This window comes from Antechinus flavipes, chromosome 5, assembly GCF_016432865.1.
Source record: "Antechinus flavipes isolate AdamAnt ecotype Samford, QLD, Australia chromosome 5, AdamAnt_v2, whole genome shotgun sequence".
Lineage (NCBI taxonomy): Eukaryota > Metazoa > Chordata > Mammalia > Dasyuromorphia > Dasyuridae > Antechinus > Antechinus flavipes.
The window spans coordinates 257,698,379-257,715,095 of NC_067402.1; the positions used below are offsets into that span (position 1 = coordinate 257,698,379).

Genomic DNA, 16,717 nt, shown 5'->3' on the forward strand with positions numbered 1-16,717 from the left:
ACCTTTTCAGGAATACTGCATAGTGTTGTTGATAATTATAGAGGTAGCCCAAGATATCTAGGATTGTACAATGAAGAAGGACTAAGTTTCAATCCAAACTGAAATATTATCTAATTATGTAACCCTGGATAAATAACCAAACCTTTCTCACTATCAGTTATTTGGTCTGTAAAAAGGAGATAAGGTGCTCCCTCACCACCAGGTTGTTGTAGAGATTAAATGAGATTTACTTATGCAAAGTACTTTGAAACATTATATTCTATTATAATATAAATATATTATTGTGTTAAGAATATTCTCAGCAAATTTTACTCACTGGTTTACTGATCAAAAAAACAGATTTTGGATTGTATTTTTCCTAATTCCTAAATATTAGCAATCCTTATTAAATACCCATTCAATTATTTCAAGAATTATAGAAGAAATAAACATGGTACCATCTTTATTCTATTACTTTAGATTAAGTAAACCCTGAGTCTATGTTGTCTCCTAAATTTCAGTCAGCTGAATTGCAAGGAAAAGATCTAGCCATTTAGAATTTTAAAATACTTATTTTGTACAAAATTGAACTTATGCAATTAACTTTTAGTTAAGAGGAAGGACTAGTTCTGAGGTAGATTTAACTACCAAATTAAAAAGAAAAAAAAAGACATTTCTGTGGACCTACAACTGACCAATTTGTGTCTGGAGAAATAGTTATAGAACTGCTGAAAACATTTGAGCAGATTTTGACGTTTTTGAGACTAATTAATTAAGTTGCTTAGCCCTGTCTCTCCATCAGCTAACTTGAGTTAGTCTATTATATTTTTAAGTAGGACAAATTTATATGACTAAAAGCATTCTGAGGGTCTGACTGAGGCTTTACAGAAAAACTGAAAAAAAAAATACTCTCTAGGATTTTCTATGTTTCTGCCCCTTGAAAAAGCTTGTGGAATCTGTTCTGGTTAGGCTGGTATCCTTCAATGACCAGGATTCTTTTGGGGTTTGTGCTGGTTCCCCAATATCTTTGACATAGCTCCTCAGCATGGAAGGTGAACTAATCACTAAATCATATATCCCTATGTGGACACCTAGATCCAAAATTATCTGACCCTCTATCCCAGGATTCTGATGTCCAACAATTTCTTAAAGCCCTTCTTATAGCTCTTGCACCAGAAATGAGAGCTCTGCATGTTTCTCTTTGTGTGTGTGTGAGAGAGAGAGAGAGAGAAAGAGAGTGAGAGAGAGAGAGGATATGGCTTATCAGCTCAGCCATCCTGCACCCTCTTTCCCTTTAACTTTATTGATTTGAATAGATGGACTTGAAGGGCAGTTTTCTGCCACCTTAAATTTGGGGGTTGTGGTTAAATTGGAAGTTTGATTCTGAAACTATATTAGATGATTCCTATTAATTAGTGCATGCTAAAATTGTGAACTTTATTCAGGTAAAAAAATTTAGAAACATTAATTTTCAATTATTGCTACTAGAAGTCTATATCTGTATTTAATTTGATTTTGTTTAAAAAAATGAAGTAATAAAACAAAGTTCTCTGGTAATTTAACTAAAGAGGTAATATTTTTGTATCTTCTAATTAGATAAAATATATGTAAAGTATCATGTTGCTTTCTAGATTATATATATATGGCAATTTGTAAAAATTGTATGAGCACAGATGATATTTTGTGACCCCTGCTAAATATATAGTATGAATTTTGTGAAATTTGGTCCAAAGCTTAGATATTACCCATATTCTGAATCTTAAGGCTTGTCTGGCTTTCTCCTTTACAAAGAGATAAAAGCAAGAAAATTTGGCAGATAGGAATATGTGTAATTGCAAAGAAATTGAAAAATGTGAAATATGTCTAAAGATAAATAAGAAGGTATTGAAAAGGTGTTCCTTTGGAAAGAGGGAGCCTGGCTCCAGAATATTCAACTTATTGACATTGAAGAAATGACTTTAATGGGAAAATTGTGATATTTACTGATTATAGTGCACCATTTGATAGGATGGGTGGATGCTTTCCCCTGAGGTCTGCTGCTTTAAGAGGGTTAATGGAACAATATTGGAACAAATTGTTCCTAGGTATTGATTGGTAGAGGCTAATGATTCTGATAATGGAACATACTTTACTTTTTATAAGTTTTATAAGTTTAAGGTTTTATAAGAAATAATGGAGAAAGATTGCATCTGTCCTCATCAGTGAAAGTGGAAAGAATCAGGTTCTTAACAAATTATTAAATTGATGTTTTACTAAATTGTCTTGGAACAATTTTTTTTTTTTTTTTTGCTAAGGAAATTGGTATTGTGATTTGCCTAGCGTCATACAGCCAGGAAGTGTTAAGTGTCTGAGGCCAGATTTGAACTCAGGTTCTCCTGACTTCAGGTCTATACTTTTTTAAAGAACTAAAACTGTCCCCAGAAGTGATCTGGGATTTCCCCATATAAGATGGTTTACTTTATTTGGGAGGGGAAAGGGAAATACCCTCTTTTAAAACAAAGGATAAGTTTTTAAGGAATTATAAACTGGCAGTGTCCTCATCCTTTTGGCCCTTCAGAAGCAAGGATTGCTATTGATCTATGGATTGATCTATGGAATTTGCTAAATCCTGGAAAGACCTTATCAGATGTTACTGATGAGACTGCAATCTAAAGTCCCACACTAAAGCTAAAGGACCTGTAAAGGAATCTCAATAATGAACTGTCTAGGACAATTTATAACTTCTAAAATATACTTTGCACCAGGGCAATTAGGGATGTTTTGGTGGGAGGAAAGATTAATTATGCTTAAAGTAATTTTAACAATATTAGTGGTGTACCTGTTATTTATATTTCCAGAAAAGTTTATAGAGATTCCTCTATAAGAATAAGTTGAATTAATGTTTTTATGAAGAAATTATTAATTCTGGTAGGGTTTTTTTTTTTTAATGTGAAATCAGGGCAGTTCCACCCATTTTTATATTCTATATTCTATGTGAGTTTTAATTGGTTGTATTGAGTCATCTTAAAACTGTTCCCCAATTTGTATAGTGAATAGGCTCACTAGACTTCAGGTTGTTGTCAAAATAATTAAGAGACTGTATTTGTTAGCAGACCCAGACCCAGAGAGATTGGAGATTTAGGATGAGATGGTTGAGGAAATATATCAAGAAGGGTATGAGAGATTTTCTTTCTTCTTCTTTTTTTTAATATTATTCTTTTTATTTATTTCATAATAATTTTTTATTGACAGAACCCATGCCAGGGTAATTTTTTACAACATTATCCCTTGCACTCATTTCTGTTCCAATTTTTCCACTCCCTCCCTCTACCCCTCTCCCCCAGATGGCAAGCATGTTAAATATGGCACAGTATATCCTAAATACAATATATGTGTACAGAACTGAATAGTTCTCTTGTTGCACAGGAAGAATTGGATTCAAAAGGTAGAAATAACCTGGGAAGAAAAACAAAAATGCAAACAGTTTATTCATTTCCCAGTGTTCTTTCTTTGGGTGTAGCTGCTTCTGTCCATCATTGATCAATTGAAACTGAGTTAGATCTTCTCTTTGTCAAAGAAATCCACTTCCATCAGAATACGTCCTCATACAGTGTTGTTGTTGAAGTATATAATGATCTCCTGGTTCTGCTCATTTCACTTAGCTGATGCTAAGTTACAGTTCATGTAAGTCTCTCCAGTCCTCTCTGTATTCATCCTGCTGGTCATTTCTTACAGAACAATAATATTCCATAATATTCATATACCACAATTTACCCAACCATTCTCCAATTGATGGGCATCCATTCAATTTCTAGTTTCTAGCCAATACAAACAGGGCTGCCACAGACATTTTGGCAGTGTTTTAGCTTCTCTGCTGGGCTACTGACTTGCTGCCAGGGCAAAGTATTCAATCCTGTAGCAAAGCTCTCCCCTCGGAGACGGCTGAGATCACACCCCACCCCCCTCCGGTCTGCTCTGCTATGAGCTGCCTGCCCTCAGCCTGTGCCCGATCTAAAACCGTCCCCGCCCTTGAGCGAAAACAGACCTTTCCTGGCAAATTTCAAAGATGTCTTCTCTTGGTAACTATTTGTGGGGGTTTTTCAGTCAACCATTAATTCAGAGGCTTGTAATGAAATGGATTCTGAGAGAAAACGTGGAGCTTACGCAGCTGTGTGCCTCCTCTCCGCCATCTTGGCTGGAAGTTGAGAGATTTTCAAAGGTTAAAAAATAAGAGGGAGTGAATGGGAGATGAGCTGATATTTTGATTTGTTGGAAAGGAGAGGGAAAAGGCAGGAGAAGGGAAGGAAAAGGGGACTAAGAAAAGGAAACTAAGAAAAGGAAAGGGAGGAGAACAAAGAGAAGGGGGAAGGGAAGAGGGAAAGAAAAGAGGAAAATGGAAAAACAAAAAAGAAAGGGAGAAGGGGACAAGGGGATGGAGATGAATGGGACTGATTGAAGTGTTTCTCAATGTTGAGTCACATATTCCCTGTTTTCAGAACGGAGACCTTGGGAAGATCATTTACTCTCTGGAGTAATGAACTTTGAACCTGACATACAGTAAGTTGCAGGAAGTGACATGACCTGTAGGAGGCAGCCAGCATTAGTGATCACTGGTCAGGGATGGTTATATTCTTTTAATCTATCCAATGAGAAGGCTCGAGTCCTTTGCCTTTTAAACTCTAGACAAGCCGGAAGCAAGTCAGATTTTAGGCACACGATAGGGGTTGGGATGGCTCCCAGGTATATGTCTGGGCCTCTTCCTTCAGGGAGTAAATAAATGTTTTCTTTTTGTTCCTGATGATGTCTCCAATTAGTTAATAGGATTGGGAATGTCTTGAACCGATTGTCTCACACAGAGAGGAGGAGGGAAGAAGGGCTAAAAGTAGGTCCAGGAGAAGAACAAGAAGCCACAGCAACAGCACGGGTATCATCGGGATGGGGGTGGGGGAGGGGTGTTTTCATTATTTTTCTTAGGTTTAGTGATCCTGGAGCTGAAAAAACAAATGTAGGTTGTTGGTGCAGAGAATACATTTTACATCATGAATGCAACGTAGGGGGAAGGGGAAAGGAAAGGAGAAGGGAAAGACTACTAGTTAAATAACTAGTATTGTTTCCCATTGCAGAAATTTCCTTACCATTTGGGGACTGAACCCAAGTTAGTAAAACAAAATACATTTTTACTCATATGTGACTTAAAAAACAAAGCTGACTTTAACAGTCTCCTAATGGAAGCCTACAACAGTGTGATATAGACTACATGTGGGATATTTGAAAATTGTCATTTTTTCCCCTTAGTCTTTTCCATGTTATCTCTATTGTGCCACAGTTCCCTTTTGATGTCCTGACCTAGTTTCCCTAATTGTCTCTGTCTCAGATTATAACCTTTCCCTCAATGTTTGATAAGATAAAGGTCTACCTTGCTCTGCCCCCAAACCCCAGGCTATAATCATTTCCTCTTAAATGGTTGATGAGATAAAGGTTTTATATCTTTAGGTTATAATCATTCCTTCTTAATGTTTGACAGGATAAAGGTTTATCCATTTTAGATGTCATTAGAATATCAGTAACCTCTTTAGTACCTCCATTGTGTCATCTTAGGTGCCTCCCCCCATTAGGTTATCCCCATCCAGGTACCTCCCCCATTATGTCATTGTTCTTGTTATCCTATAAGAGTCTTGCTGTCTAATGCTCAATGCTAGATTCTTTGAGCCAATAGTCTCCTCCAGTCCTGGGACCACATGGATCCATTTGGTCCCAATATATCTCTCCATTTAATAAATTATTAAATTGGTCTCCAATCTCTGTCTTGCTCAGTTTCTCCAGTATTAAAGTACATCTTGTCTCTGAATTCATCAATGTCCTTCCTAGACTGTAACATTCTTAAAAGCACAATACTCTGGAAAGGGTCTCATCAGCCCACAGTTGAATGAGACTATTATCTTCTATATATTCTCTATAGTGTTAGATAGGGTATGTTTAAACCTTTCAAGTAAAAGTGACATTTTTCTCACTACTGCTCCTCCCTTCTGCTCCTCCATTAATAACATGACTAAGGCAATTTAAATTCTGTACATGATGGGCTTGAACCCAGCATGTCTTAACTCTCACCTACTTGTACCCGGCTCTCTGTCCTATACCTATCTCTTTCCCTGACATTCTTGAAGAATCATAAGAGGAACCTACACTGCATTTGCCCATTTTGGCCTCAGGCTGGGTAGGTCCTTCAATTTCACAAAATTGTTAGGGGATGCAAATTATTGAATATCTGGTAGAATGTGTTCATTTTACAGATGATTTGCAGAGTTAGTGCTGCTGGTCCCAAGATTCGAATCTGAGTCCTGGAGCTCACCCAGTCTCACGATCTGGAGCTTCGGACTTCTCACTCTGAGAGCTAATAGATCCTGCACCAGTGCACTGAACTGTGCATGATTTGACCGTTTATTGTATTCTCGTGAGCCACGAACCTGAAAGGCTCGCGCAGTTCAGTTACTCTCCTATAGTTGCCAGGATTGTAGCAGGCTCACAGTTGAGTCAGTTATAACTGCTGCGGGCTCACAGGGCTCTACACCTTCGTGCTCCAATTATTGGACAATAAAGACAATCTCGTTCCGTCGCCACTCCACGGAGTTACTTCAAAGTCCCAGAATCCAATCCCTACGCAGGATACCTGATACAGGACAAGGACCTCAGGAAGCTCCACAAAGCTGCCTACATGGGGAAAGGTGCAGTAGCAGCAGCTGCTGCTATTAATCTTTTGGATGAAGTGTAATAACAGGGGTTGGGGGTGGGGGGAAAGAGAAGGAAAGGCCTCCAGTGGAGTGTCCTACTCCCCCACCCCCCCCAAATCTTTCCTTCTGTGTACCTCCCAAACCTGCGCTAACTTTTGCAAAACCATTCCTCTCAGCACCGGGAACAGGGGCAGGGGCAGGCTTTGCCTCATGGAAAGTGAATAGCAAGTCCCAAAAGCTGGAGTCACCTCTCATTCCTGCCTGTCCATTTTTAATGAATTTAAATCAGTGGTGAAGTGGAACAAATACTATTCTCTTCTGCTGAAATGTTGTCATGTCTAAAACTGAGGGGAATTTTCTTGGCAAAGTTGCTGGATTGGTTTGCCATTATCTTCTTAAATTCATTTTGATAAATGAAATTGAGGCAAACCCACAAGACAAAACCTTCCCAAGGTCAACAACTGTAAATATATGGTCTTGTTTGGCTTTGGGTTGTTTTTTTTTTTTTTTTTTTTTTTGCAGGCAGTTGGGGTGTTAAGAAAGTGTTAAGTGTCTGAAATTACATTTGAACTCAAATTCTCTTAATTCCAGGGAAGGTGCTTTATCCTCTTTGCCATCTAACTGCTCTCTAAGAGTCTGAGTTTGCAGAGAATTACGGGTGAGAATTGATAGACCATTGGACTTGTCAATTAAGAAATCACTTAATATCTTTGGAGAATTTAAAGATTTAAAATTTAAATTTGGAGAGTTAAAATGACAGAAGAGGAAGTGGAGATACATACCAGTTGTCAACAGGCCTCTCAAGGCATTTAGCTACAAGAGTAGAGATGTGGGATGATAGAAGGAATGGATTGAACAAGTAAAGGTTTTTTTGGGATGTTTGTATGCAAGCAGGAAAATGGCCAGAGTGCAGGAAATGATTGAAGTGATAAGACAAGTGTTAAGAAGAATGATAGGTAAGATAGGATGCTATTACTTATATAGAGGTATTTTAATTGGCAAGGAGAAGGGCCACTTCATTTCAGATAGGTGAAGGAGAAAATAGTGATTGAAGGTTTTTGACAAGCGGAGTGGGGGGGGGGGAAGAGAGGGGGAAGGGAGAGAGGGGGAAGGAAGATCTCAGGAAATGGCTTTTTTTTTCCCAGTAAGAGAGTTTTAGCTAAGAATGTTCAGCTAATGGAAGATTTGAGGAGGGATGAAAAGGTTTGGAAAAGCTTCTTTGATAAGTGGCACAGTGAATTATTTAGGGAGATATAATAGTTTTCTGTCAGTGAGCCCAATTGAGGCTATGTAACAAATTTATAGTGGCTCTAGTAAGCCAAGTCGCATGATTTTCTCCATTTTTATTTAGCAGCATGTGTATATGAACAAAGGCAGCATAGGGCAAGAGTGATTCAAGGCTCAGACTTAGCAGGACACAGTTGGCAATATGATAAGTGGGCTATGGATTCAAGGGAAGACAATGTAGAGTCGAATAAATATATTGAATGATTCAGCAAGGAGTCAAGATGGGGAAAGGAGGAGAGTTACTGCAGGTCTGGAATTAGAGGTCACGGTCAGAATTTAAGTTTGTAAGGCAAAAGAAAGAGGTGGAATGGCAATAGATTGTGATCAGTAAAGAAACTGAGAATTTGTAAAAGTAACAATGTTGCATTTGTGAGTGATCAAAGGTATAACTATCTTTGTATCTGGCCAAGTTATGATGGAGAAGTATACTGTATGAAATAAGGAAGTTGAGGAAATGTAAAGTGAAGGTATTTCCAGGAGTATAAATATGTATGTTGAAGTATGATTCATTGGTAGGGAGAGAGATTGTAAAATTATATGGGTGAAAACAACTAAGTATAAACCAGATAGTGGAAGTAATCTCAAAGGGAAGATGCTAGCTGTAAGGGTGATGGATAAAGGCTTCTTATAGAAGGCAAGACTAGCTGAGACTTGAAAGAAGCTGGGAGACAGAAATGAGTGATAAAGAGTGCTATGTGTAGGAACAGTCAACAAATAATTACCTGTTGACTGTGTAACTACTAACACTGTGCTAAGAGCTGGGTTTACAAGAATGGTACAAGAAAGTACCTACTGTCAGGACACTCACCTTCCAATGGAAGAGACAGCATGAAAACATGATATTCCATAGAGAATAAACTAGAAAATCAACAAAGGAAGACATAAATATTAAGGAGCATTGGGAAAAGTTTTTTGTAGGAGATAGGATTTTAGCTGGGACTTGAGTAAGCCAGATAGGGAAGAGAGAGATGGAAATGAGGAAAGCACTTAATGAGTTAGGGGAAATAAATGTGAATAAGCTTGGAGTGAGAAAGTAGGAATATCTTGTACTAAGATGAGCAAACAGTTTTTACTCCATGCTTCATTCCTTAAACCAAACTAATTGGAAACAGGCTAAAAAATCTATCATATACAGTATAGCAGAAGAGACTAGTAATCATTGAAAATTGCTCAGTCTTATATCTTCAGCCCTATCTTTAAATAATTTTAAAATAACTTCCCTGCCAAACAAATCCTAGTAGGCTTCCTAACACTTTGTCCTTATTTTCAATTTAAAAGAAAAATTTATTGTGTACAAAGTATTCCTGGTTCTGCTTCTTGGCATCAGTCTTTCTAAAATCAGCTTGCTCATTTTTTATGGAACAATAATATTCCATATACCACAACTTATTCAGCCATCCCACAACTGATGGGCATTTACTCATTTTCCAGTTCTTTCCTACCACAAAAAAAGCAGCTATAAATATTTTTGCACATGTGGGTCCTTTTCCCTCCTTTATGATTTCCCTGGGATATAGTATGGGATGGGATACAGAACTATTCTAGTGGGGGACCTCAACTATTCTATCTGGTTTATACTTAGTTGTTTTCACCCATATAATTTTACAATCTCTCTCCCTACCAATGAATCATACCCCTCTCAGAATCAAGACAAATCTAGACTAGTTTTTATTTATATAAACTACACACATCAGCTTCATTGTTGCTCTTTCAGAATACTTCATTTAGCTATTCCATATAGATAAAATTGTCATAGAAATTATACATAGGGAAGTTTCAAATTGTTTTTCAACGGCACGTATGTTTTATTTAGTCTGAAAATTTTATTTGAAAATTAGTGGCATCCTGACTTTGATGGTTCAAGTCATTGGTCCAAATTTTATCTATATTATTAGAAACAATGAAATCCTGCCCTGATAAAAATTTTTTTTTCATGCCATTTCCTGAATCATTAGTTTTGAAGCCAAACAATAAAGTCATTGCCATGTTATTTTTGCATATAGGTCCAAAAATCAATGTATCTGAATGATGTATGAATGAGTGAGAATAGCATGAAATGACCTTCATAGTTGGCCTTCATGATTGGCTGACTATGTTGTACATTTAAAATTTTAAAAATTTAATATTATTCCAGTTACATATAAAACTTAAAAAAAATTGTTTCCATTTGATTCTCTCTCACCATTAAGAATAACAAGCAAAACATTTCAATAGTCATGTTGCAAAATAAAACCCCAAAACATAAATGTTCCCCCCCTCCTCAAAAGAGGAAAAAAAAGAAATAAAAATTAAAAGTATGCTTAAGTTTATATCTAGACACAATTATTTCTTTCTCTGGATGTGAATATTTATTTTAATGCACAATGGTTTTTGAATCATATTGGGCAAAAAGGAAAAACCATGGGAGAGAAAAAAAAAAAAACAACAAATAAGTGAACATAGCATGTGTTGATTTACATTGTTTCCTTAATTCTTTTTCTGGATGAAGATAGCATTTTCTGTCCAACATCTATTGGAATTGTTTTGGATCACTTAACTGCTGAGACGAACCAAGTCTTTCATAGTTGATCATCACAGTTTTGCTGTTTATTGTGTACAAAGTATTCCTGGTTCTGCTTCTTGGCATCAGTCTTTCTAAAATCAGCTTGCTCATTTTTTATGGAACAATAATATTCCATATACCACAACTTATTCAGCCATCCCACAACTGATGGGCATTTACTCATTTTCCAGTTCTTTCCTACCACAAAAAAAGCAGCTATAAATATTTTTGCACATGTGGGTCCTTTTCCCTCCTTTATGATTTCCCTGGGATATAGTATGGGATGGGATACAGAACTATTCTAGTGGGGGACCTCAACTTTCTCCTCTTGGAATCAGACAAATCTAACTACAAAATGTTTCTTGTTTAAGAAAAGAGGGAAGTCAATAGGATCCTAGAAAACCTAGACATGATAGACCTTTGGAGAAAACTGAGTAAGGACAGCAAGGAATACACTTTTTTCTTGGCAGTAAGTGGCCACCTACACAAAAATTGACCATATATTTGGGCATAAAAGCCTCACAATCAAACACAGAAAGGCAGAAACAGTAAATACTTCCTTTATAGGCCACAATGCCATTAAAATTATATTCAATGAAGGACCAGGGAAAGATAGAAGCAATCAATAATTTTATTGAAGAAAATGAGACAACAATGGTATAGTCAAAACAGTTCTTAAGGGAAATTTTATATCTCTGAATAGCTACATGAATAAAATAAAAGAAGAGATAAATGAATTACGCATGCAACTAAAAAAAACAAAAAAACTAGAAAAAGAACAAAGTAAAACTCCCAGTTAGAAATTCTGATACTCAAAGGAGAGATTAATAATAAAAAGTTGTTTTTTTCAAAACCAACAAAATAGATAAACCTTTGGTTAATTTGATCAGAAAAAATTAAGGGAAAAAATAACCAGCATCAAAAATAAAAAGGGTGAACTTGCCACTAATGAAAAAGAAATTAAAGCAATAATTAGGAGCCATTTTGCCCAACTATACGGCAGCAAGTTTGACAATCTAACTGAAATGAATATTTACCAACATATAAATTACCAAGGTTAACAGAAGAGTAAATAAATTACTTAAGTCCCATTGTAGAAAAAAGAAATTTAACAACTCATTAATGCACTCCATAAGAAAAAAAATCTTCAGGGTCAGAGATTCACAAGTGAATTTTAACAAAATTCTACCAAAAACAGCAATTTATACAGTAATAATACTATGTAAAGTATTTGGGAAAATAGCTAAAACTATTGGAAACAATTCACAGATTTAACAAAGTTGCAGAATATAAAACAAACCCCCACAAATCATTTGAATTTCTGTATATTACTGATAAAGCCCATCAGCAAGAGATAGAAAAATTCCATTTAAAATGGAATAGTACACAAAATAAAATACTACCTGCTAAGACAAACCCAAGAACTATATGAATACCATTATACAACACTTCTGATACAAACTCAGACCTAAATAGTTGGATTATTGCAATAATCATGGCTACACTCAACTAAAATAATAAAATTTCCTTTGAACTAGGAAAGAATGTCTCAAGGACCAGAATCCAGTAGGAAATCTCATGGTGATGAAATGCATTTAGATGCAGAAACAAATTAAAAGGAAAGTTGTAAAAAAATGTGGATTGAGGAGGAAAGAGAGTCAAAAACAAATCTAGAATCAAGATCACTGAGTTAAAGTACATGGTGAAATTTATGAAAAGGACAAAAAGATGACTTTGAAGAAGAATCAAAAGAAATGAGGAATCAAAAGAAATACCAGAAGCATGTCCTACTTTGTCAAATGACATAAGTGATTTGTGTCAAAGGAGAAACATAAAGGTCCTCTCAGGGTAAGAGTTCCTCAGTCATTTCCTGGGCAAAGGGAAAATGGTCAGGAAAATGCTGTTTTACAGAATTTAAAGATCACTTTCCAAGAAAATGTTCTTCAGCTTTCTTCTAATGTATGCACACAAAATAGTACCCTACAACCTAAGAATGATAAGCTAGAAATTGCAAAAAATGTAAGAGATGACTCAAAAATATCTATAAATGAAATAATAATCATTTGGTATAGATATGGCTGGAAATTTTCACAGAAATATCACAAATTTAGAACCAAATTCAGGAGGTTTGCTCTAATCAAGTGGTCCAGGAAGCCATTTTGATATCCAGTTTAGTCACTCTGGTGATATGCAATCAATCATCCAAAAAAAAAAAAAAGCTTGAACTTATTAAAAATGTAAGGAGAAAACAAAACACAAAGAAATCTTATTCGAGAATAGTAACTCTACAAATGAGCTAAGGCATTGGAGATGCTCCCTTCTACATAGGGACAAAATCTCAAAAATGGACATAGATACAGAATTAAGACAATATATGCAAAGATTGATTTTATATGTATATATATATATATATATACACATACATTTTATACTTTTATATATATATTTTATATATTTATAGTTATATATATTTTATATGTGTATAGATATACATTTACACACACAGACACAACAATAAAGTAACTAATAATAAGCTTTCCTTTTAGATGGAAGAATAAAAGCAAAATCATCAACACAATGAAATGGAAATATTGGAGGGAAAAGATGGTGATAAATTAATTGAAAACAGAACAGCTGGCAAAGTTAATGAGCTATTTTCTACGGAGATTCATCAACATGGGGAATTCCGATAATGAATATTTTTTCCAAGGAACACTTAACACCTGTGCACCATGTATTAAAGGGTAAGCTTGTCAAAATATTTGACTGGATTATTATCAAAAATTAACACTTACGGTATATTATGTGTGCTCTATAAATCTAGATTCAGATTCATTTTGCATCAGTGTTAGAGCTGATTATCAAAAATTAACATTTACGGTATATTATGTGTACTCTATAAATCTAGATTCAGATTCATTTTGCATCAGTGTTAGAGCTGATAATCCAAGAAAACTCTTTTTCTTGGATATAGGCTCAATACTGAAGGAAAACAGTGGGTGTTTGTCATGTCATTTGAAATATGACATCACAAAAATAAACAACATAAACATAGTTGCGAATTTGAGTGACATCCTATGAAAAAAATTTATATCAGGTAGATAAAAATGCTGTAGTATTTCACTTGAATATTTACTTTTCAGATGCTTCAAACTGGGATTCTACAAGTACTTCTCAGTGAAATGAGAGCTACAGAAGTTCTAAGGATTTGAAGGTTCAAAGGAATTATCTTTGCAAATCATTGCCACTGAATAATAATCTGTTAAAGCTGAAGCTGAAGATGGAAGTGGGCCTCTGACATTGGGTGTAATGTTTTGCTTCTCATAGACAAACCAGTACCCCAAAAGCACTGTGAACCACCTCTGGAAAAAGTGAAAAGTAAAAAAACATGAGTTAATCTTCTGCATTTGCTATAAGTAGATTATCTGCTCAATTTGTTACATTCCAATCATTAGTACGGGTGAGCAAAATAAATGATAAAGTCATGTGATAACGAGTTGCCTTGGTTAATGCTCTCAGCAGACTAGAATCTAGGAGGTATCTTTAAACAAGTGTTTTGATTTTCTCTTTTAATCAGTGTAACATCTTCCACAAATACTGAAAGGGTGAAAGGGCCTATCTTAAGCTTGAGTTCTAGTTGTGCCCTTAATTTTCTTCTTTGTAATTAACTGTTATTTCCTATTACTTTTTTAGTGTTTCAAATCCTAAAACCTTTGAATATTCCTACATAAAATCCATAGATGAATGATTTTTTCTGTCATTCTGGATTATTTTAACTTCCTCCCTCAAAGGTAAAAGAATCAATTTAACTTTCCCCAAGTATTAAATTACCTGGGTAGGCGATGCTTCTTAGTAATTGTTGTAAGATACTAAGGAGAATTATTTAAATGTGTATGTTAGGTTTGTTCGGAAGTAACACATGCAATTCTTGAAAAGTTCTATTCATTTACTTTTATGTATTTATACTTCCATTCAAATATTTTGCTGAAATTTAGATATACAATAACATACATCTTCAATAATGAAAATAATCTCTTGGTCAGCCTAGTACCCTTGACAAAATGTGAAGATATTGGAGTATGATCTATTTTGACCACTTCCTAATGAAATTCTGATGAGATGAAATTTAACAATAAAGCAATGAGATTTTCACAGTAAGGCAGTATCTGAGGCTCTATAAGATCAAGAAAGATGAATACTGAGAGAAAGTCTTATCTGATTTTGCAGTTAAAATACCATTGATAACCTTGGGGTAAGAAGTTTTGGTAGTATTAGGCCCAAAGCCAGAAAATAGAGTTACTCTTCAAACTCTAGTAATTAAGACAGGGAAAATGGCATATTGGATATATGCCAACCTGGAAATGCCACAATTAAACAGAAGGTGGAAGAAACTTTATAATTAAATCTTATAGTTTGGCATGACTTCTGTTCTCACTGATTAAAAAAAACACTGTTGTAAAGAACCACAAAGGAAGAACTAAAGCATATACATTCTGACAGACAAATGAATAGGTTAAAAAAAGTAATCCTTAATATCTTAGCTTTCTTTTGAAATGGTGATGGATGTACCAGGAGATGAGACACCAGTAAAAATGGGAAGATATAAATTCCCCATGCTCGGAAAGTAAAATTTTCTTTCTAAGGGCCTAGTCACACAGTTTTTACTCCTCTCAGGGACTCAGTGGAAAATCTTGTGATAGAGTCTGAGTAGCAATTCCCAGTTTAAAATACAAAACATGAGGCACATTGTGAAGAATTCATAATGTCAATTCTCTTTGCTGAAAGGTACCTATATTTTTGAGAAAAGGCTACAGATAAAATGAAGTAAAATAAGACACCAGGAGTGGTAAAATATAGATTCAGGAGAGCAATAGAAAGAATATTATAGTTAACAATTGAAAAGACAAGTTCCCAGTGGAACTCACAATTAACGAGAAGAAAAGGAACATACTATTAACTTGCAGGCTACATCCATAAAGGAATATAGCAGACTAACCCAAAAAAAGCAAAAAAAAGCAAGGGAAAAGAATTACACCATTGCTTGGCAGTGTAAGTGCCTGAAATTTCTCCCCCACCCCCCCAAAAAAGTTAAAATGGCCCAAGAGAATCAAGATTCCCAGACTCAAGTCCTTTCCCAGGTAGAGATGGCCCTTCTCTTAGGGAACAAGATTTCTTATAATTTAACACAGTGATATCTATGTTACTAAGGTTATCTTGATGTATGTGCAGATTTATTACATATACATATACATTATGCAACTACTTTTTTCAGGTGTGTACTCTAAATGCTTTGTGTATTGGCAATTCACCACTTTTGGGTAATTTTAATAAAAAGGTGCCAACTACCTAAGGTGGGAAGGCAGAAGGCAGTGAGAACATAGAATTGAAAGCTAGCAGAGATGCCACAAGACAGAAATGGCAGATAAATTAAGGGCAGTTAAGAGAGAATTGTCATTGAGTAGAATTAGTGTCAGTTATAGTTACAGTGAGTTATAGGATAAAAAATGAGTTTGTTCCTGCAAAGAAGCAGTTAGCAGAGAACTGAGAGTAGTCAGATGCTGATAAGACACAAGACCTGGGATTTCAGCTACTCTTAAGGAAATAAGTTAGATACTTGCCTTCTGAGACCTTAATGCTGTTGGTTATAAAAAGATGACTTGTCTCCTTGTAAATTCTTAGGCTGATATAAAATGAATTTGAGGGAGAAAAAGATAGCATCTCCTGGAACACATACAGATCAGCTGGCTAATTTGAAAAGGATTTAGCACCCTTAGAGAGTTAGCTATATTTAACAAGGAGAAAGACAACTATGAATCTTGGGGGAAGAGGAAGTGAGAAGACAGCATGAGGCGGAGCATGATGAGATAAAAAGGGATTTTAGGAAAGATTTTCACCTTGAAGGCATTATTTATAGGAAAAATTTAACCTGGGAGAGTTGATATCATAACTTGATACAAAGTTTTCAAAGATCTCCACCAAAGGTGGGACTGGAAGGCTCTAGGACCTCATCACTTAGGGACTTTATATCTCCCAGTAAATTGTGGGCTTCAGTGACTTTGTATATAGATTTATATTTTAGAAACTTTTCAACTTTGTATGCTTTATTTTATAGACTTCCTATCAAATAGAATGTGTATACATACACACACAGTATGTTAAAAGAACTCAAATAATTGAAAGCATTGTCAAATGAGAGAAGTAT

At 35.3% G+C, this 16,717-nt stretch overlaps 1 protein-coding gene across 2 annotated transcripts in view; it reads right to left on the reverse strand.

Annotated features, from left to right (window-relative positions):
* Window positions 1-3,271: 3,271 nt before the first annotated feature.
* LOC127564501 (ankyrin repeat domain-containing protein 26-like) overlaps window positions 3,272-16,717 on the reverse strand; it is a 56,114-nt gene continuing 42,668 nt past the window's right edge. For both annotated transcript variants that reach the window (XR_007954283.1, XM_052001076.1), the window contains one exon: window positions 3,272-4,949. Coding sequence is in view for 1 of the 2 variants with exons in the window: in XM_052001076.1 (XP_051857036.1) it covers window positions 4,886-4,949 (64 nt within the window). In the remaining variant the exon portion in view is untranslated. The remainder of the gene's footprint in view (window positions 4,950-16,717) is intronic.